The 22,437-nt window shown below is 38.4% G+C and overlaps 2 protein-coding genes across 3 annotated transcripts in view; both read left to right on the top strand.

The window, feature by feature from the left end:
• The window catches only part of LOC132795702 (putative protein kinase C delta type homolog), a 31,744-nt gene extending 10,783 nt beyond the window's left edge, over positions 1-20,961 (top strand). Inside the window, 10 exon segments of the mRNA XM_060806567.1 lie at positions 14,355-14,456; positions 16,983-17,066; positions 17,321-17,457; positions 17,512-17,685; positions 19,391-19,483; positions 19,485-19,546; positions 19,613-19,760; positions 19,823-20,002; positions 20,072-20,212; positions 20,273-20,961. Of these exon segments, the coding sequence (XP_060662550.1) occupies positions 14,355-14,456; positions 16,983-17,066; positions 17,321-17,457; positions 17,512-17,685; positions 19,391-19,483; positions 19,485-19,546; positions 19,613-19,760; positions 19,823-20,002; positions 20,072-20,212; positions 20,273-20,422 (1,271 nt within the window). The 3' untranslated portion in view covers positions 20,423-20,961.
• Positions 3,318-7,962, top strand: LOC132795701 (golgin subfamily A member 6-like protein 22). Of its 2 annotated transcripts, none has more exons than XM_060806564.1 (2): positions 3,318-3,427; positions 5,375-7,962. In XM_060806564.1, exon 2 carries the CDS (start codon positions 5,522-5,524, stop codon positions 7,838-7,840), a length of 2,319 nt encoding a protein of 772 aa, XP_060662547.1. In that variant the 5' UTR covers positions 3,318-3,427; positions 5,375-5,521; the 3' UTR covers positions 7,841-7,962. The 2 variants fall into 2 exon arrangements, with proteins under 2 accessions (XP_060662547.1, XP_060662549.1); XM_060806566.1 differs by having other exon boundaries at positions 3,340-3,427; positions 5,378-7,962.
• Positions 20,962-22,437: the final 1,476 nt, after the last annotated feature.

Genomic DNA, 22,437 nt, shown 5'->3' with positions numbered 1-22,437 from the left:
TAACTCAAATACAAATTGCCTAAAATCATAAACAGTTCGAGAGTAGTAAAACTCAAAGATTACTTTTCAAAATTGAAGGATCAATAGATAGAATATTTTTGATGGTCAACATTTGGTATTATTCAAAACTATTAAGTCAGATGGCTTTGGAAACACTTTCTATTCACATCAAAAGACACAAAGACAAAAGAACGAAATGTTTTACAACTGTCGTTTGATTGAGTGAGAGCGCAGAACAGCGATCATAAAGCATGGCGGAAATGCTCGTAATGCTTGAACCCAATTAAGTTTGATTCGTACACAGATTTATATACAATATATACGCTCGCTATATACTCGTAGTCGAAATTCGAAATTTATGTAGACAGTTGGGACAGACTGTATTAGAAATCAATTTATTGCGCCTTTGCCAACAAGATGCACAAAATAGCAGCAAAGCTAGTCGACAGAGACAGATAGTGTTTTGGGTTCTGTGGATGATACCCTGTAAAAAAGAGCAAAAATGATTTATAGAGAAGACTTGGAATTAATTTAATCATTCAATTTTATGGGTTGGATAAGTTGCTAATCGAAAGAGTGAAATGAATTATAAAAGTGAAAAGACACGAGACTTATTTGTATGCTAAATACCCTGTAAAATAAGCACTAGTTAATCATAGATGCTATAAACTATTTCTATCGATATCTCTCTGACTGCGTGATGCGCTTTGCAGAGGCAACTTAACATCAGAAGGCAGAAGATGACACGAAAAGAATGCAACGCGCAGAGGAGGCGGAGGCGGAGGCAGAAGAAGCATCGCCGCGTTACAAAAATACCCCGCAAAAATGCAGAATGCAAAATGCGACAAGCAAAACAACGGTAAAAATAATGGAAAGGCGGCCTGGCTATAAATCGCAAAAGATTAAGTACTCTGATGCTGTGGCCGCGAGACACAAGCGAACGAGAGACGAAGACGAAAACGAAGACGAAGACGAAGACTGCAACTACAGTTCTATTTCTAGTTGTTTCCCTTCTCGCTCTCTCTCTCTCTCGCGCGCGCGTTCTTTTGCACTCTCTGTGCCTCCTGCTCTCGCCTGTTTGCCGGCTATAAATGCATCTTGCGGAACCGAAAAGCGTCACCGTCTGTCTCCTTTTTCCTCCTTCGCTTCCTTCTTGTATTCTTGTAGTCTTTTGCTGTCAACGTCGTGTGGCGTTTTTTTCCTTTCCTCTTTTATTTTTATTCTATTTCATTTGATTTGGTTTTTGGGTAAGGAAATTCGCAAACATTTTTCGAGCAGGTGTACGAATCGATCAGCTTCCAAATTGAGCATTATTATTTTGCATAATTATCCGACTTGATTCTAGTTTCTAATTCCCCAACGGCACCTTTCGAAATGATGTACAATTAAAAGAACATTCCGTTTTGGCGAAATTCAACAGCGAAAATCAAATTTTAAATCCCGCAATGCAAAATAAATCTATGAAAATTATGAAAATTATTGGGCATCTGTTGAGTTAGCTCTCATCTGCCACATTTATGTCAAAATATTTGCTTTATTGCCATACGAATAGAAAATATGATGTATATATACAAATTGTATATCGACTCAAGATCTTTCAGAAATGCCACAAACAGATTTCTCGATAGGTGTGATTTTCTTCTGTTTAATTATAATTTATTGAAAGGTGTTGCCGGAAAGTAGACTAACAATTGCACCATAGTTCTTGTAGTTCTTTTATTTTATTGTTGATTTTGTAATTAAAATTTATTGGAATTTTATAGCCAGCTCGGAATTTTGTTTTTCATTTCTTTTTCCTTATAAATTCTTATTTATTGCTGTTCATACTAATTATTTCCTAAATAAAGATTCTCGGAGACATTGTCACCTAATAATATAATATGTATATTTTAGAAGTGTCATAAGATCGTTAGAGAATATGGCTCAAATCTTTTAATCGACTCCCGTTATTTTTCTTTTCAAATTAGATGGATTATTCCTTTCTTTTTCTTTTTAAAATCTCTTCTATCGCTGTTCATATTAATTATTTCCTAAATAAACATTCTCGGAATCATTTTTTCGTTGAACGTTGTCACCTAACAATATAATAATTATATTTTAGAAGTGTCATAAGCTTATTATAGAATACAGCTGAGTTTTTTTAAATCGCCTCAGAATCATTCTTTCGTTAAGCATTGTCACCTAACAAAAATAATAATAATTAATAATAATATTTTGTCATAAGTTTATTATAGAATTCAGCTGAGTTAGTTGAATCGATTTGGTATCATTCTTTCGTTAAACATTGTCCGATCTTTTAATGGACTCCATTTTGATTTTCTACAACAAAATTCCAAACATTAACCAACTATTAACTTTAGAATGTGCTGCAGCTAATTTAAATTCCTTTGGCGAATGTGTTTTTCAATGATTATGAATTTGACAGCGTTTCTCCGATCGTTGCTCTTTTCGCATTGCTCAATTATTTGCTTTCATAATCGCTTGTTCTCTCTTACTGTTTCGCTCTCTCTCTCTCTCTCTGTCAGCTGCTGTAGCTTTTACTTTCGCTGTGCGAAAACAAAGCAGCGAAAAATTGTGAAAAATCATTTCAAAACTCAATTTTTGATGGTTTTCGAAATTCGAAATTCTCTCGCTCGTAGACATTTCAATTTATGACTGTGTTTGTTGTGTGTCTGTGTGTGTGTGTGTGGCATATTTCGAAATCGACATTTTACATATAGCAATTTTTGAGTTGAGAGCGCCAATTCGAAGAACGAAGACCAGACATTACCTGATGATGATGTTGATAATGATAATGATGATGATGCTGATGCTGCTGCTGAGGTCTGGGCCTCTTGCTTGGCCTTCTCAACACACACACACACACACACACACAGGCAACACACACACCCAACAGCAGCAGCAACAACATCAATATTATCGAAGTTAGCCCCCAGTCTCAACACATCTAAAGGTCTCTCTCTCTTTCTTGTGTGTGTGCGAGTATGTGAGTTGGTTGTGTGTAAGTGTGTGTGTGTGTGTGTGTTGGTTGTGTGCCTCTGCCTGTCTGTCCGTGTATGTGTGTGTGTGTGTGTGTGGCGAACAGGAACAGCTCCAATGCTTGAACAATTTTTGCGCTGTCTTTCACATTTCACATTTCAGTAGTTTCCGTTAATGCGTTCGGCTCGTTGAAAAAGTGCCCGTGTGCCTCTTGTTTCAATTTCAATTTCAAATATTTTCTTTTGAATTTTGACTTTCGAACTCTTTTTGAATTCACAAAACAAAACGCGCGCTCGCCGGTCAACAAAACAAACCAAACAATCAAAAATACTTGATTTCAAGATTTTCTTTACTTCGTTTTTTTTTTTTTTTTGTTGCTTTTTTTTGGATTGTGGGAAAAGCAATTTCCCAAATGCGTGGAAACTGTGGAAAATCGCCAGTCAGTCAGGTTAGCAACGACAACGACAACGACAAACGCGACTCGTGAGCAGCGCTTACGTCATACAAATTGAATATACTAGATGGGGAAAACATAGTCGCTGTCTATTTTCATATATATGTTATATAGTAGTATGTGCCGCATGTGGGCCCAAAAGGCTAATATACTATTTATGTATTCGCATTTGAAAGCCTGCTGCGAATTCCGATTGAAATCAAATATGCAAAACTATATTTTCCGCCAATACATTCAAGCGAAAGCTTTGTTTAATACTCAACTTCGGTTTAAATAGAATTTCCATTTCAATCAGTGAAACAATTGCAATGCAACACAAATTTCAATTGCATTTTAATTTCAATTCTATTCTATTGAAATTTCAATTTGCAAGTTGCTGAAAGTTAAAAGTCTTATAATCGATTTTTGTGTACTCAACTTTGCATAGCTCAAACATATTTTTTTTTAATGTATTTGGATTTAATCTTCATGTTTTCGATCTTAATTTCATGAAAAGTGACTTTAAATTCTCTTTGAAGTATTTCTTGCAGTTTTACTTCACTTCAAGCTCAATTTCCTCAGTCTTCATTCAATTGTGTTTAATTACTCTTGAACGTTTCAATCGTCGTGTTCAATTTGCCATCCAAATTCGTATTGAATACGCCATTAGCCCTTCAATCAATGGCAATTAAATTGTATTTGGCCGATAATTAATGTTGCCGCTTTGCTATTTTTCCCTCACGAGTTGTTGCCAACATTATGACAGCAAAAAAAAACAAAAAAAAAACATTTGTGAATTTCTAAAAATATAGATATAGAAATATAGATATCTATATGGATCACATAAGCTAGACGACTATGAATTTGTTGTCTATATCTACAATTATATATGCATTCAAAATATATTAACACGTGTATGTGTCTGTTTTGTGTGTGAATATATTGTCGATGTCTGTTGCACGCAAGCGTTAAACTGTGAACCATCATCCAAAGCAGTTCAAATTTATGGAACATTGAGTTGGATACTGAATTTGGTGCTTATTTTTGCAGTAAAGCATTGTAAAGAAATTACATTATTAACTACGACAGTTTTGAGACCATGCGGAACTTTTCCATAAGAATTCAGGGGGAGTTTTCCAACACCCAATTCATAAAAATTCACAAATTGCTGAAATAAGCAGTAAAGAATAAAGAATTAAACCGTTTATAACTATTTCCGTAAAGGTTCACCTAAAGCAGTTCACATTTATGAAACGTTGAGTTCAATATTGAAACAAAGCTATTTCTGAAGCAATTTATTGCTGATTGCTGAGCAAATAACTAATGAAAAAGAGTCGCAAAGAAATTACACTACGAATTGCGATAGTTTTGAAAACATGTGCAACATTTCCATAGGAATTCAGGGGGACTTTTCCAACACCCTATGGAATGAAGTTCACAAAATTAAAGAATTGAATATTAAAGCGTCTATAACTGTTTTCTCAATAGTTCATCCAAAGCAGTTGAAATTTATGGATATTGAAACAAATTTCTGAAGCAATTCAATGCTGATTTTAGCAGTTAACAAATAAAATAGCATCCTAAAGAAATTACATTATGAACTGCGGCAGTTTTGAGGCCATGCGAGACTTTTCCATAGGAATTCAGGGATGATTTCCAACACCCAATTAAAGTAAATCCACAAATAGCTGAAATAAGCATTAAAGAATGAAAATTTAAAGCGTTTATAACTATTTTCACAATAGTTTATACAAATTAGTTCATATTGATGGAACGTTGAGTTGGATATTGAAGCGATGCTATTTCTGAAACAATTCAATGCTGATTTTAGCAGTTAACTATTATGAACTGCGATATAGGAATTCAGGGATGATTTCCAGCACCCAATTAGAGTAAATCCACAAATAGCTGAAATAAGCATTAAAGAATGAAAAATTAAAGCGTCTATAACTATTTTCACAGTAGTTGAGGGCAGACAAGCGGTTTCCATAGTTCAAAGTGTGCAACCACAACACAGAACAACAATTAACGAAATAAATCAAGTGTGAACAAAAAGTGTGTAGCATAAAATCTTTTTTGTTGAGTGACAAACAAACGTCGGGCTTCAAAATGCCGCTCTATTCAGATTCGAGCAATTATTACTACAGCGGCGGCAGCAGCCAACTTTATTCGCCCTATTACAGCAGCAGCAGCAGCAGCAGCCCTGGCAGCTATACGTCCAGCTATAATCGGGCATATCCAGGCAGCTATATGGTGCCGTTGCTGCCCTCGCCCCGCTCGCCCAGCTACACCACGAGCAGCAGCATCGTTGGCAGCGGTGTTGTCGGCGGCAGCAGCAGCAACAGTTTGTTGGGCTTGTCGTCGCGTTATCAGCCCAAGCTGACGACCATAACAGAGACATCGGCCCTAACGGGACGACACAGTGGCCACAGCAGTCTGATGCCCCTGACGCGCATTCAGTCGCCCAAGTACAGCTCAGTGTCGAGCTACGGCAGCAGCAATAGTAGCAGCAGCAGCAGCAGCCATCGCTATATACCGCCTAGACCGATAGCAATCAATACGGCGGACATTGATGTGAGTTCAGCGAGGTATCATCGTCGCTCAGCGGAGCCAGAGCCAGCTGCAGTTGTGGAGCGCAAGCAGGAGAAGCAAGCTGAACCACAAGAGGAGCAACAGCAGCAGCAACCAGAAAAGCAACAACAGCACCTCGAACAAGAGCAGCAGGGACAATCGCAAGCTCCGCCTAGACGCTCGACAATACGACGCAATCGTGCTGTGGTCCGTCTCTCGACCATCAGACGACGCAGCAAGGAACGCAACAGCGAGCAACCTCAACAGCAGCAGCAACAGCCACAACAACAACAGCAGCCAGAGGAACATCAATTTCGTGATCTGCCGCCAGCAGCTGAGCCAAGTCTCAGTTGGCGACAAAAACTTGCCGAGGAGTTGGCCGCATTCCCAGCGACGAGCAACAAAAAGTCACCCGGAGAATTGCTGCGCGAACGTTTCTACATACACGATGAGAAGCAACAGCTGGCGGAGTTGCGTCAGCAGCAAAAGCAGCAGCAACAACAGGCAAAACAAACAACACCAACAGAACGGACAACACAGCAACAACAACAACAACAACAACAACAACAACAGCAGCAGCGACAGCAGCCAGCAAAACAGTCCGATGAAGAGACGGAGGAATCTTCGGAGCTGGAAGAGACTGCGGAACAGGTGCAGGAAACCATTCGCCGACTGAGTTTGGTACAGTGTCCCACATTTCATGACATCTGCGAGGACATCTCGTCGGATAAGATCGACGACGATCTGAATGCTGGCGAGCTGCGACGACGTGCTTCGATCATACAGGAACAGGAACAGGAGTTGCTCAACAAGTTGCAAAAGTCGAATTCGGGAACTTTTCAGTTGATCCATTTGGAGCGTCGCAGCAGCCATGACAGCACCACAGCCGATGAGTCGACAGCGGCAGCAGTGGCCAAGCAGGCGAAGAAACGCAAGAGCAAGAAGTTGCGACACAAGATCACCGCCATTGTGGATGTGGAGAATGCGGTGACAGCTCAGACACAATCACAGCAACTGCAACTGCAACAGCAACAGCAGCATCATATGCCGAGTGTGCTGGAACTAAACGAAGAGCAGGCAGCCATAGGCGGCAACCCGCCATTGAGTCCCAAGCCCAAGTTTACGGTGAATGTGGAGACGGTGGAGGAGCATCAGCAGATACACAAGATCTTCAAGTTGCCCAAGAAAAAGGTGGCGCCACCGAAGGCTTCGCAAGTGGATCAAGTGTTGCCCGAGGGCTTCATGAAGGCGGCGCCCAAGGCAAAGACATCGCCGATTAAGAAGCCAAGCAAGCCCAAGGTAGAGGATCAAGCAAAGCTGTTGGAGAAAGAGAAACTAGAGGCAGAGGAGAAGCAGCTGCTGCAGGAAAAGTTGCTAGAGGAGAAACTGAAGCAGGAGGAGAAACTGAAGGAAGAGAAATTGCAACAAGAGAAGTTGCAAGAGGAAAAATTGAAGCAGGAGAAGTTGCAAGAGGAGAAATTAAAGGAGGAAAAATTGAAGCAGGAGAAATTACAAGAGGAAAAATTAAAGGAGGAAAAACTGCAGCAAGAGAAACTGCAACAAGAAAAGTTGCTGCAACTTCAGAAGGAGAAGTTGCAACAGGAAAAACTGCAGCAGGAAAAACTGCAGCAGGAAAAACTGCAACAGGAAAAATTGAAGCAGGAGAAATTGGAACAGGAGAAAAAACAGAAGGAGAAACTACAAAGGGAGAAATTACAGAAAGAGAAACTGCAGCAGGAGAAACTGCAAAGGGAGAAATTGGAACAGGAGAAAGTGCAAAAGGAAAAACAGCAGCAGAAACTGCAGGAGGAGAAATTGAAGCAGGAAAAAAGAGCAAATGGAAAAGGAGCAACATGAAAAATTGCTCAAGCAGCAGCAGCAACAACAACAAGCGGGAGTAGCGCAGATTTTCACCTTCGACGAGGCCGCAATTCAACAGAGTCAGGCAACCATGACGCCTGCGGCCACGCCCACGCCCGCAGCCGTGAAACAAGAGGGCGTGGCCACGCCCAAACCCATCAGGAAGGCGATACAAAAGTCGGAGAGCGGCGAGGACTTTTGGTCGCAGATCGGATCCCGGGAGACGCTCTACATGAACAATCGCAAGAAGGTGATTACCGATCGGCAGCTGGAGACAACCAGCGAGGAAGCAACATCTCCCTCAGCATCAGCAATACCGACACTAAAGTCTGCAATACACATTGAACTCAAGCAGCCAGCAACAACCTCAAATGGCAAATCGCTGCCAGCAACACCAGCCATAACTTTGTCGAATTCGACACCAGCAACACCCCAAGTTGACAACGAAATCGGAACCAGCAACACCACTTGCACCGACAGCAACTGCAACCAGTTCGCCCAAAGCAACGCCAGCAACACCAAAGCTAAACAGCACAACAGCAACAGCAACTGTTGCTAAAACCGAAACATCTCCCAAATCAACAGCAACTGCAACCAAAACGGAAGCAGGCACAACAGCAACAACTCCAAAGAGCATGCCAGCAACATTGAAGCCAGCTGATAAGCTAGCGACAACAGTTTCAAAGCCAGTGACAACAGCAAAGACAACAGCAACGGTTGCTGCTGCAAAGGAACAACAACAATCTGGCAACGTTGCAGTCAGCACAACTACTGTAGTCATGACAACCGCATCAACAATAGCAACAGGCAAATCAAAACTGTGCGAAACGGCGGCAACAACAGCAGCAACAATAACAGCAACAACAACAACAACAGCAGCAGCTACGGCAGCGCCAAAAATAAATACCGGGCAAGCGGCCAAGTCACCTGAACAACAACAGGCAGCGGCAGCGAAAATAAATAAAACAACGCATAATAATGAGCGACAACAACAGCAGCCGCAGCAGCAGCAGCAGCAACCACCAAGCAACGTAGCAACATCCAAGCAAGAAACGGAAACTAAAACGAAATTGACGGAAATTGTTGAGCCAAAGTCAAAGGTGCAATCACCGAAAGCGACAACAACATCAGCAGCAGCAAAGCCAAAAGCAGCAGCAGCCAAAAAGAAAGCCACAGCAGCAGCAGCATCAGCAACTCCGACAACAGCAGCAGCAACTGAAACGTTGCCGGACAGCAATGTGACCCCAATCAATGCCGATCAATTTATATCGTTGGCCCCCACAAAGGCGGCCATTGCAGCGGCCACAAATGCGTCATCGCCGGCAACTGCAACATCAGCAGCAGCAGCCACAACAGCAGCAGCAGCCACAACAGCAGCAACAGCAGCGACAACGCCTACAACAACAGGCGATGCGCTACGCGATGTTGTGGCGAATGTTGCTGACAACAACGGCAACGAAGGCGACGACGTCGTCGACAACAACAACAACGACAACGACGACAACAACGACGACGACGACGACAACAGCTGCGGCGAAGGCGTCGGCAATAATTTATCAAAGTTTGCAACAGTATCGAATTTGGCACAGTGTCTGCGAGACGTTGACGCCGAGCTAGACGATTATATACCATCGTCGGCGGAAAATAGCGAAGATAGCAGCGACGACGACGATAGCAGTTTTGACGATTCCTCCAGCGCGAACGGTTTAGAAAACAATCTCAATCTCAGTGCCAGCATGAAGAAGAAACAGCGCAAGGAGAAGAAAAAACAAAAGGCCAAAGATGCCAAAGAGGCGCCAGCACGTTTCGATCCCCAGAAGAAGATCAAAATCGATCCCAGCACCAAGTGTTATGTGAAAGAGGAGGCGCCACGCTATCCCCTCGTTGCCACGCCTCGTCCGCTGTGGAAGCGCGAAAAGATCGTGTATTCCGATGAGAATACCGATGATGAGAGCAGCTCCGAGGGCAGCGAGGCAACGGGCGGATCCCTTGACGAGGAGACCGATGACGATGACAGCGATGCGTGCAGCAGCAACAACAGCTCCAGCTCCGAGGAGTTTGACGACGAGTCAGCAACCAGAGGAGGAGCAGCAGCAACAGCCACAAATACATCAGCAGCAGCAGCAACGACGGCAGCAACAAATAAGACACACTTGGCGGCACCAGGACAAGCGTCCACTTCCACATCGACCTCCGCATCGGCATCGGCGTCGAGTTCGCCGTCGATCATCAGGATGAGCACGTGCAGCAATGATTCCGGCTTTGAGGGCGGCACTGCGCCGTCCAGTCCCAAAAAGATGTTGGGTAAGCGAACCACACAAAAGAAAATACCTTTTGACGACAGACAAAACACATCGATAGACCGATATACCGATAGACGATACATTCGACCACTGGCTGTTGGGCGGCATTTAAGTGTGTGTGGCACGTGTCAAAGCATCGAACATCCATCGAGTATTGAGCTGAGGCATTCCGGTCATTCTACGACTAGCGATAGCTATTGAAATTTCCTTTCATTTTCAATAGACATTCTTCAGTCTCTATGTGTGTGTGTGTGTGTGTGTGTGTGTGTATGTGTGTGGCATGCGGAATATTTAGTTGAGCAAACAGAAAAACAAATAAACATGCTATAAATCGAGCGATAGACGAATTTACAAATACAAAATGTCTTTTATACATTTGCTCAATTCTAGTTTTTCTACTCGCGTATCCTCCTCCTACTATATTTACTATATTTATCATCCACAAAGCAATAACAACAATTTGTTTGTCAATGCTTATCAAGAGTCAAATACAATTTAAGTTTCCTCTCTGTCAACTACTCGAAATCTGTTCCTTCATTTCCATTCTAGTATTTTTCTTGGCGGCTTTTCTCGCTGCTTTGTTTTGTGTTTTTTCTTCCATCGATTATGCGTTCGCACTCTTGTTTTCCTTAACCGAGTTTTTCCTGTTTTGTTTTTCGTGGAAAACGATTTAGCAATCAACGAGAGGTTTTCCTTGGAATCGACTTCAAAAAGCTTACAAAGAACATTTCTAAGTTTTCTTTAGCATTCTTTTGAATTTTGACAACTTTGCTTTTGTGTTTTATCAACGATTTTCATATGAAATGCAAGTACTTATTCACATTCTTTCACTTGCCAAATCTTATTTAAAAAGTATGTATGTAGATGTAGCTGGGATGACCACCTGTTGGAATGGCGCTGCCCACTCGTTGCTGTCGCTGCTTCATTTTTAATAAATATATAAGGCAATAAACAAATGTGTCTCAAATAAGCTGTTAAATTATACAATTAAATGACAATATTGCAGTTTAGTATCTGACAGATACAAAATTGTCAATTAATTGTGTTTATGCAATTCGTAAGCCATTTTGGGCATTTACTTGCTCTCAAACAAATCGCTGAGAATGTGCTGGCACAATGTGGAAATCAAGAGAGACAGAGATAGAGAGAGAGCGAATAACTATAGCTACAGCTACAAATAGAGAAGAAGCAGCGCAAAGATACAAATTGAGACTCGAGAGAATTTGGCATTTTACTTTTAGCAAATTGTATACAAAATTGTTTAGGTCATCGTTGTCGTTGTCTCTGTCTCTGTTTTTCCCTTTTGGTCTCTTGTTTTTCTTTCTCGTCTATGTGTTTTTCGTTCAATTTCTCGTTATATTATATTCGACTCTGATTTTTTGTCTAAAAAACAATTGAAATACACGTACACAAAACAAAATTCAATTGCGCTAAACATTTTATACAGTAGCCAAAAGCCAAAATGTACTTTTCGACTTTTCGACGAGTTTAGATGAATGTTGAATCAATTTTTGAGTATTTCGCATTTTGGGCTGAAAGCAAAAGTTATAATAAAAATTTTGCTTTGCGAATTGCTTTTGCATTGAAATCAATGCGAAAAATGTAAACAAAACAATGCGAATAACATTGCAAATTATATACAAAAGTGTCGAGCTATAGACTAGATTTAAATATAGCCAGATAACGTGAAAGTGTGAAATAATACTTGTACGAATTAATCCTTAGTACTTTTGGCTATGACTGTGCCAGAGAGTTTAGTCAGCAGCCAAACTTAAGTAAATCCATATAGACGCAAACGCAGACTATTCTAGTATTGTGTTTAGCTATATGAACACACAATATTTATATTCCTGATCACGAGCATCGTCTAACGTCAGCTAATTATGTTATGGTTGTTGAATGAATGAATGATGAATACAATTGCAACTTGTTGCAGTCTGTGAGTTAATGCCAACTAAATTGTTGCACTGCATTTTCAAGTTGTTGAAGAATTTATGGCTGGAAAAAAGTGTAAACTCTTCTATCTCGAGCAAAAATAACAAATGTAATTTTCAAAATTCGTAGTTCAAATTATTTGTACGAAAAAGATTGTCACACTTTTTATAGTTAAATTGATTGAGCATTAAATATAATATATCTGAAAATTAAACTTTGATACTTCTGATTCAAATTGAAAACGAGGCTTGCCACCAAAATTATTGTATAATACATTTAATCAACATTTAAAACGTTTATGTAGAATTACATAGTTAGCATCTGTAATGTAATAGAAATGTGTGTTAATTTGATGTTAGCCAACACTATGAACAACTTTATCGACAGATCAATGAAATATAATATTAAGCATCACTCTAAAAGAAAAAGGCAACGTAAGAACACGACGCTCGTTTATATATAATTTATTGTAGATAAATAACATTTATGAACTCATAATAACAAGTAAGAACTGTAGCTTTCTAACTTGATGCGGTATAAATAATATACCAATTGCTATATTTGGTATATTTGTATAGTACTACATTCAATAAGAAGAAATTCTTAAACTTCTACAGTTTTCAGACACCTAAATTTCATTGAACAGCTTGCAAATTGCAATTCTTAATTTTTATATTTTATGTTCGTTTAAAAATTACACTTTCATGCAACAAAAACTGATAATAACTTGCAACAAGGCATTTAAGAACTAATTATTATAATTCCTGGAAAGTTTCTTTGCTAAATAGTTATCTAGAAACCAGTTGACAATACTTTGCTTATTATAGTTATCATTATGGCATATAAATAAATAAATATTCAGGATTATTAATATTATTATTATTATATATTATTTCAAGCATAACGAAACGAAGCGAAGCGAAACGAAACAAGCTGAGTCTAAGGTTACGCGGCAAATTGTTTAGCTTGTTTATTGCCGCGTCACACGCTGCGTATGCGTGATATTTGCATTGAGTTTAGAGATGATGAACACATGACTACTCGTATTTCTTTTGTTTGATTGCGTGCAAATATTTTACCAACAATATTTGCTCTTTATTCAATTTACATTAAACGGCGCCTTTTCTCTGTGACCGAAAACAGAACTCAAAAAAAAAAAAAGAAAAAACGATGAAAAACCGGAGCCAAAACGGATGTGCGTTTGCACTTCGTGTGTATATTTGTGTTTACATTGATTGCCATAGTCGTCATCTATAGATTGTTATGGTTTTCGTTTGGCTCTTCCTTAATTGATTTACCCTGTAATCAAAGAGATTGAAGAAACAAACACACAGCAAATAGCAAAATTCGGGAATCACTATAATCAAAAATTCTATCGCCAATTTCACTTTTATTGCCTTAAGAAATAACGCAATTATATATAACACATTGGTTTTTGGATTATTTATTACAAGATTCGTAATAGAACATTGTTTTGGTGTCATTTTAAATTTAAATATACATCTGGTATATAATTGTATAATAAGTGGAAGCTTAATTTCTTAATTTTGTTAAAGCAAACAAAACAGAAATTCTCATTTTTAAGTTTTAAATTGAATTACAAATCCTGAAAGTTTCCTAAGGTGTGATTAATCGATAGACAGTTTCATCAGGTTCGATTAATCGATTGACTGTTTCATGAGGTTCGCTTAATCGATTGATAAAGTTCCTTTAAAAAAACATTGTTTACAGAGTATCTCCAAGTTTTGCCTTGACTGATGAGTTTTCTTTCCTTGTCCCTTGTAGAAATAAAGAAATAAGAATTCTGACATTTTCCTGAGGTTCGCTTAATCGATGGATAATTTCATAGAGCTCGATTAATCGATTGACTTTCTCATAAGGTTCGATTTATCGATTGATAAAGTTTTTTTGAAAATACATTTCTTGTATACAGCGTATCTGCAAGTTTTGCCATGACTCGTGAATTTTGTTCATTGCTTCCACTTTGATCTGAAAATGTGAAATTGCGGAAAATAATAACCAAGGAAAAGCGATTCACTGTGGGGCAGGTGAAAGCCAAAGAGGGGGCGGCGACATATTTTCCAGAAACGTGCAGCAAATAAATCAGACGTCAGACGTCTGATATATACATCACATATATAATATATAGGATCGTATATTGTATACAATGTACATGGTCACAATTCATAATCATATTAATAACGATTTGTTTTAATTAATCTCAACAACATTCGCGCTCGCCACGCTGCCAACAACGAAAACAAATACAACAGAATGTGACGTGAATTGTCACAAGAAATGCGAACGTCTCACGGCCAATTTATGCGGCGTCAATCAGAAACTCATCGTCGAGGCGCTCAACCACGTAAAACGAGGTAACAACACAGCAGCAGCAACAGCAACAGCAACAGCAAAGCGATTCTCTCTCACGGAATTACGAAATTACGAAATTAGGAATCCAAAATGCGATTGCAAGATTTCTAACAAATGACGCGTGCTTTTTTTCGTGAAGGGGAAAAGCAAAAATTGTGAAAATCGAATGAGAAATATCCATAAATAATGGCGCCTAATTATGGCTGACATTATGATTTCATAATTGACTTTGCCAGCCAACTGTGCGCGTGTGTGTGTGTGTGTAAGAGTCTGTGTGACGATATCGTCGTGCAATATGTGTTTGAAGTGTGTTTACAAGGTGCTGACTGATTGTCAGCTAGGCATCAAATTGAGTTATCAACAGGTGGAAACACAGAGCAGATACGTACTACTTGTATATATAGCTGTTAACTTTGAAATAGCAGTGTGACTGGAAAAGACCTTAACGGATTTTTTTTTGCATATTCCTTTCTGTTAGTTGATCCCTTGCACATTATTTTTATACCCGCTACCCATAGGGTAGAAGGGTATTATAACTTTGTGCCAACAGGAAATGTATGTAACAGGTAGAAGGAGGCATCTCCGACCCTATAAAGTATATATATTCTTGATCAGCGTCAACAGCCGAGACGATCTAGCCATGTCCGTCTGTCCGTCCGTCCGTATAAACACCTAGATCTCAGAGACTATAAGAGATAGAGCTAAATTTTTTTTCGACAGCATTTGTTATGTTTGCACGCAGATCAAGTTTGTTTCAAATTTTTGCCATGCCCACTTCCGCCCCCGCAAATCAAAAAAATCGAATAACAAGCGTAATTTAAAAGTTAGAGTTGCGAATTTCGATATATACAATAATAACTATAGTAGTTATGATTCCTGAGAATTTGGTTGCGATCCGATAAAAATTTTGGAAGTTATTAAAGAAATACTTTTGTATGGGCAAAAACGCCTACTTACTAGGGCTCTTAGTTGCTTTGGCTGACAATCTAGTATGTTGTGCCGTCTAAGTTATATTTTGAATGCGGTACTACACCGATATACCACATATACCATTTGGTATATTTTCAGTATTTTTGCAGTATATTTGGTATATTTTGAGAATAATACCGCAAAATATATTGTTTTTATTTAAAATGGGTAGCGAGTATCTCACAGTCGAGTACACTCGACTGTAGCCTTCTTACTTGTTGTAAAATGGAACATAGAGATAGGAAGCAATCAAGAACTCTTTAAGATTAATTCAGTTTTCACAGCTGTACACTACTGCCCAAAATTATACGATACCTTTTAAAGTTTTGTTTCGTCGCTCATAGCAAAAGGGAAAAACGTAAAAGAGCGAGTTAGTATGAAGAATAATAGCATAAAGAGTAATCCACAAAATGTCATATTTTTGACTGCATTTGCTTCTTTGTATTAGTAATGCGGGCTTACAGTGTGACCGTTCGATGTACTGACTGTTTGCCCTGAAATGAGTATCGAAGTGGAGTCAATTCTAACTGCACTTCTATTGCCAGTGTTGGTTAACTAAGTATGCTTATGATGCCAGTGTTGGTTAACTAAGTACGCTTTTGTAACCAGTGTTGGTTAAAGTACGCTTCTGCTGACATATTGTGTAACTACATAGGTAAGCTTACTTAATGCTGCCAGTGTTGTATAACGAAGCAAAAGCTAGATCGTTATCCTTTTCATTAAATAAATTATAGTGTACTTAATGACAAGCACTTTTGTGAGGGAGAAAACTCCTACAAAACAGCGAAGACTGAGCATTTATCACAAGAATCTTTAAGAAGGAAAATTAGAAAATATTCAGCATAAAATATAACACAGTATTAATATTGTATGTTTTTATGGAAATGAGAAACACGAGAAAGCTGTTAATTTTTTCCTGAATTCAGCTGTCATCATTCTGAATATATTTAAATATGAAACAATAAGAAATACGTTTATAGAAAGAATAAAACAACTATAATAAAATGCGATACTTTGTGATTCATAAATAGCAAAGATATGCGTTGAAATGCAAAAAGTATATAACAAATTTAGTAATTATGAAAAAAAGAAACATAAAAATATACAAAAATATGACGGAATATAAAACCAGTGGTAAATTTGTTTGTTCTAAACAATGCCAAGATTAGCAAAAAATGTATTACCAAAAATGATATTTCAATTTATTTAGATCAGTTCATATTATTATTATAATTAAAGCAGTGATAGATTAGATAAATTGATAACCTTGCATAAATTTACTAGCGTTGGCTGCTAGTACATCAGTTCATATGTATAAAGTCATTTACAGCGAAAAGCTAATTAATTAAGTTCCAACCCAAAATGCTCAACAAACAAAACAATAAACAAGCTAATTGTGGGCAAGAAACTGTGGAGGCTTTTTACTTGCAGCTAATTAGAGAGCTATAATTAGGCGATTGCACACACACACACACACATATATACACCGTTGAATGGGCAATATATGAGTTTGAAGAAGAACAAAAAGAAAAACAATACAATCTTTATCCATAAAATAGGCGCACGTGAGGCAAGAGATTCACCCAGCACACCGCCCAGCTGCAATCCCGCCTACAAGATCGAGGCCAACGATGAACACGATGGTATGACACAAGTCTCTCACTCTCTCTCTCTCTTTCTCTCACTTAATATATATATATATATATAAGTATTACTCGATATACTTACTATATGTAGCTACCCAACAGCCGAACTGTACTGTACACATATTTAATTTTAACTTTAAACTTTTACTCTCTTGATTAATATATGAATCTTTACTTCCCTATTCCTATGGCTATCGCTGCTGTATCTCTTCCTTTATTATCTCTATGCTCTATACTCTGGGATCATACAGAAACATCATATACATATTCACAATTCCAAAAATCCGGACGTTTCACAGCGCCAGCAACAGTAATACCTAGATTTAAGAATTATTCGGTAGATGATTTTCATTTTCTGGCCGTGCTGGGCAAAGGAAGTTTCGGCAAGGTAAGTAATATAATATATATATAATATATTATATTAATGATATTATATCTGTAGGTACTGCTGGCTGAGTTGCGTGATACAACATATTATTATGCCATCAAGTGCCTGAAGAAGGATGTTGTGCTGGAGGACGATGACGTCGACTCAACGCTGATCGAACGCAAAGTTTTGGCATTGGGCACCAAGCATCCATATCTATGCCATCTGTTTTGCACATTTCAAACAGAGGTAAGTGCCACTTAAGGTCGCGCATCTCTCTCAGGCAAGGTCGATAGGTGGTTAAACGTTAGACGAGACGCAAGACGCAAGACCCACTGATCTACTACTGAATTAGACGACGTCGTTGTCGTTGTCGTTGTTGTCTAGGTAATACTCACTCAGAGCAACACCTACGATAAAGCATCCCAAAAATACATTTGCCAAAAGGTAAAACGACCTATTCTTAGACTCTGTCCACCTCGCTCTCTCTCTCTCTCCCTCTCTCTCTCTCTCGCTCTGACCATCGATTGGGGCACACGACAGTGGCTGCCATAGTTTTTTTTCTAGACACTATTTGGCACGCACGTCCGGCATTACGTTCGACAATGTTCTCAAAACATTTCTAGTAAAATACTGCAAAAGAAGAGAACAACAACAACAAAATAAAAACAATCAGTTTTTCTTTTTTTGTTATTGTTTTTATTTTGTTGTTCATTTTGTTTGCTTTTTGGGGGCGTTCTTGTCTTGCATTGACACCGATTAGAAGGTATTTTAATTATTTATGACTTTGAGGATGCACGACCATTCATTTTGGGGGACTCTCTTTCTCTCACTCTCTCTCTCACTCTCTCACTCTCACTCGCTTTTTGTCTGTCTCACATCTCGGCTGTTACTAAAATGCGCAAATTTCTAGCTGACAATTGGCAGCTGGACATTAGACCATGACCTTTTGTTCGGGCAACTGAAAAACAATTGCCTCTAATTGAATATTGGAAAGCGGCAAAGTTCGGAGCTCATATAATGTATTATTAACAAAAGAGCGGAAATTCGAAGAAATATAATTAGTATCTTAAATTTTTTGTGCTAGTTTTTTAAGTCATTCAAGTCAAGCTAAGATTGAAGCGTCTGTGATTTTTCACCGTTAAGCGCTGTTCCAGATGAGCTACATTTTGATCGTGTGAAAACGAAATACTTTTTGGCAATTTCGACAAATTTTGGTAAACTTTTTGAACCTAAATTTGACAGGTATATGGTTAAAAACAAACATTTTTGGCCACACCACACAAACATTTGCTTATAATATAAATGCAATTATTAAATATTCCAATCACATATTATTGCACCTTGGTTGCAATATTTTCTTGATCTTAAATATCATATATAACCCTGTGAATCCACAATATTAATGAATGCTATTTCTCTTCACGAGAAAATGACGTTTTCACATATCGTATCACATTTTGTGCATTATTCGTGCTATATGCGTCTTCAATCTTCTTTACTCTTTTTTCGTTTTCCCATTCTGCTAGCATCGACGAAAGAAAACTTTAAGAGGTGTCACAGGAAGGATAAAGTATGATTAACAAATTCGTTCGAGATTCATTCAAATGCATTTCTTTTCTTTTTTAATTTATGCAAACATACGAGACTTTTAATAGCAATCAATCTATCGATGTGAAAGAGAGTTTGCGGATGTTATCCAGTTACTTTATGCCTTTAAAATAATAATGTTAACACTAAATTCTATATGCAACCAAATAAGAATTGCAATTTAAACATTAATAAGCGAACAATGATTCAGTTTCCTTATTTGCATTAATTGAAAATTAGATAAAAAGAACTAAACGATTAGGATGATAATATTATAACCAATATATAGCCATTACCCCTTTACTCTGCTAACTTAAATAATAAAAATGGTACTCAATGAATCTCTTAACGTTCTCTCTCACAGAGTCATCTGTTCTTTGTGATGGAATATCTAAATGGCGGAGATCTCATGTTCCACATCCAGGAGAGCGGACGTTTCTCCGAGGAGCGTGCACGTTTTTTATGGCGCCGAAATCATATCCGGCCTCAAGTTTTTGCACAAGAAGGGCATTATCTACAGGTAAGTTAACTGTATTTAAAAATCGAAAAAAATGGCATATATTAATGGCAATTAATCTCAAAACAGGGATCTCAAATTGGACAATGTATTGCTGGACTATGAGGGTCATGTGCGTATTGCTGATTTTGGCATGTGCAAATTGCAAATCTATTTGGATAAGACGGCCGATAGTTTTTGCGGCACACCCGATTACATGGCGCCCGAAATCATCAAGGTAACAAGGCACACTTAATACTATCGATAACAGTAATCGCATTGCATATATTTATCGAACAGGGTGAGAAATACAATCAGAATGTGGATTGGTGGTCATTCGGTGTGCTGCTCTACGAAATGCTAATCGGGCAATCGCCATTCAGCGGCTGCGATGAGGACGAACTCTTCTGGTCGATCTGCAATGAAATTCCATGGTTCCCCGTCTATATATCCGCCGAAGCAACTGGCATACTCAAGGGCGTAAGTTGATATCGATGAATCGATAAAAGATTAAACATTTCAAATGAACTCTTTCTCTGTTGACTGCAGCTGCTGGAGAAGGATTACACGAAGCGCATTGGATCACAGTATAGTCCGGCTGGCGATATTGCCGATCATATATTCTTCCGGCCCATCGAATGGAATCTGCTCGAGAAGCGGCAAATTGAGCCGCCCTTTAAGCCCCAAGTGGTAAGTGCAAATATGTTTATTATTATTATTATTTAATCTTGGTTATGTGGTTGAATACAGAAACATCCATTGGATACGCAATATTTCGATCGTGTGTTTACTCGAGAGCGTGTCCGTCTCACGCCCATCGATAAAGAAATACTCGCTTCCATGGATCAGAAGCAGTTCCATGGCTTTACCTACACAAATCCGCACATCACCCTGGACTAGAGGGTTAATAGAACTAGCAATTAAGAAGATGAAGTTAGTTAATAAATTAATACACTCTTATAACCCCAAACAAGAATTACTTCATAGAGCAACAGTATTTGTATATGTATGTATATATATCTATCTATCTTTCGATTATGATAATAATGATTATGTTTCTGTCGTAAGTGATGATACGAGTCTCATTTAGCTCGTTATTTATTTATTAATTAGGTTTACTTAAGTGTCACAATTGTTCAATTTCCTAGCCAACTAACAATACTCTTAATCGAGAGAGAGAGAGTCTGAGAATTCTTCTCACATCACTTTTTTTTTGGTTGGCTTCGAATACGTTTATAATGCTAGTCATCTTAGTTAATACTCGGTAAATCTCGAAATAAGATAACTTATATTATATATCTCTCTGTACATATATCACATTAATACTTACTATCGATTAATTTTTTTTTTGCAATTGGGTCTAAATTAGTTATACAAGCTCTAAACCAAAGTCTACATATGTAATCGTATGTATATGCTAAATAATTTTAAAATAAAATGCCATAAAAATCTACGCATTTATGTTTTTATTAAGGTATCATAAAAGTCAGGTAAAGATATCATTTGATTTTCCCAATCTTATCATATAATATTTAATGTTAATTTATTTGGTCAACTTATCGGTATTTCAATGGAAGTATTATAATATAGTAAATGTAAGTATTCTAGAGAATTAGATACGAAAAAAAGTTTGCTAATTAGCTTTGACATTTATTCTTATAAGTCAGAAATTCAAAACTATTCTATACAGATCTATTAACAATGTCTTATTGAACTGCAACAGAAAGCTGAATGGTATGACAGAATGGAAGCGTGATCAAGAGGACACACGACGACAGTCAAAAGCTACCTGCTGTGAATAACTTGAAAGAACTATTAACAATGTCTTATTGAACTGCAATAGAAAGCTAAATGCTATGACCGACTGAAAGAAAGATCAAGAGGACTCACGACTACAGTCAAAAGTTGCCTGCTATAAATAACTTGAAAGAACTATACAGATATGGGACACTTGACGACACTCAAAAGCTGCCTGCTGTGAATAACTTGTAAACTATTCTATACAAATTAATGAACAATATCTTATTGAAGTGCAACAGGAAGTTAAATGCTATGACTTAGTGGAAGAGAGATCACGAGGACTTACGATGACATCCAAAAGCTGCCTGCTGTAGATAACTTAAATGATTTATAGTCAAGCGATTCGATGAAGTATTTTTAAAAGATAAAGGCGCAGCGAGTGCGAGCGTCGTTGAAGCGGCGCAGTGAAACCTCATTAAGACCGGCTTGAAATGACATTCTGAATGGGCCTACAAAGAGTTATATGAGCCAGACGGTTATTTTTGTTGTGTTGACACACATATAATTAAGCAATTAACTGAGATGCTGACAGACTGACAGAATGAAGAGGCCGTTAGAAATGATAATCTTAAATGGAAATGGGTTTCTCGAAAAGTTATGTGACAGTGCAAAGAGAGTGAGAGAGAGAGGAGGGGGAATGACCTGAGTGAGATCCACAATTGGAGATCGAGTTGGACTTTTGAAGTTCAGTGGAGCAAAAGTGGAGTAGTGAGTGTGTGTTCTCTCTGTTGTGGTGAAAATTCGATTCATTGTGCAACATTTTCGCTTTTCGCTTTTCCGTTCCGTTTGTTCAATTTGCATAAACTATTGTTAAGCCGGCATTTTCATGCTAATGAGACTTGTTTCGTAGATGGTCAATGGCCACAGTCGCAGTCGAAGTGACACACTAACAATTAACCATTTTCAGCGAGAGTGGCTCTCGACTGTGGTTCAACTCCCCAGCTGGAATTGGAATTGAAGTCGGAGTTGGAGTTGGAGCTGTGCTTGTGGATGTGGATGTGAATGTGGACAGTAGCAGCGAGCATTTATGACCGCAATAATGACCCCCAACTAGTTGTGAACCAGTTTAATGCCGAGGTCGGGGTCGGAGTCGGGGTTACTTCCAGCAAACCAGC

The sequence above is a fragment of the Drosophila nasuta genome, chromosome X (assembly GCF_023558535.2).
Source record: "Drosophila nasuta strain 15112-1781.00 chromosome X, ASM2355853v1, whole genome shotgun sequence".
NCBI classification, from domain to species: Eukaryota; Metazoa; Arthropoda; class Insecta; order Diptera; family Drosophilidae; genus Drosophila; species Drosophila nasuta.
The sequence above is the reverse complement of the archived record's forward strand: the minus strand, read 5'-3'. Positions and strand labels throughout refer to the sequence as shown.

Bases quoted from the DNA above. Each gene is read 5' to 3' on its own strand.
- LOC132795701 (XM_060806564.1), top strand. From the start codon at position 5,522: ATGCCGCTCTATTCAGATTCGAGCAATTATTACTACAGCGGCGGCAGC.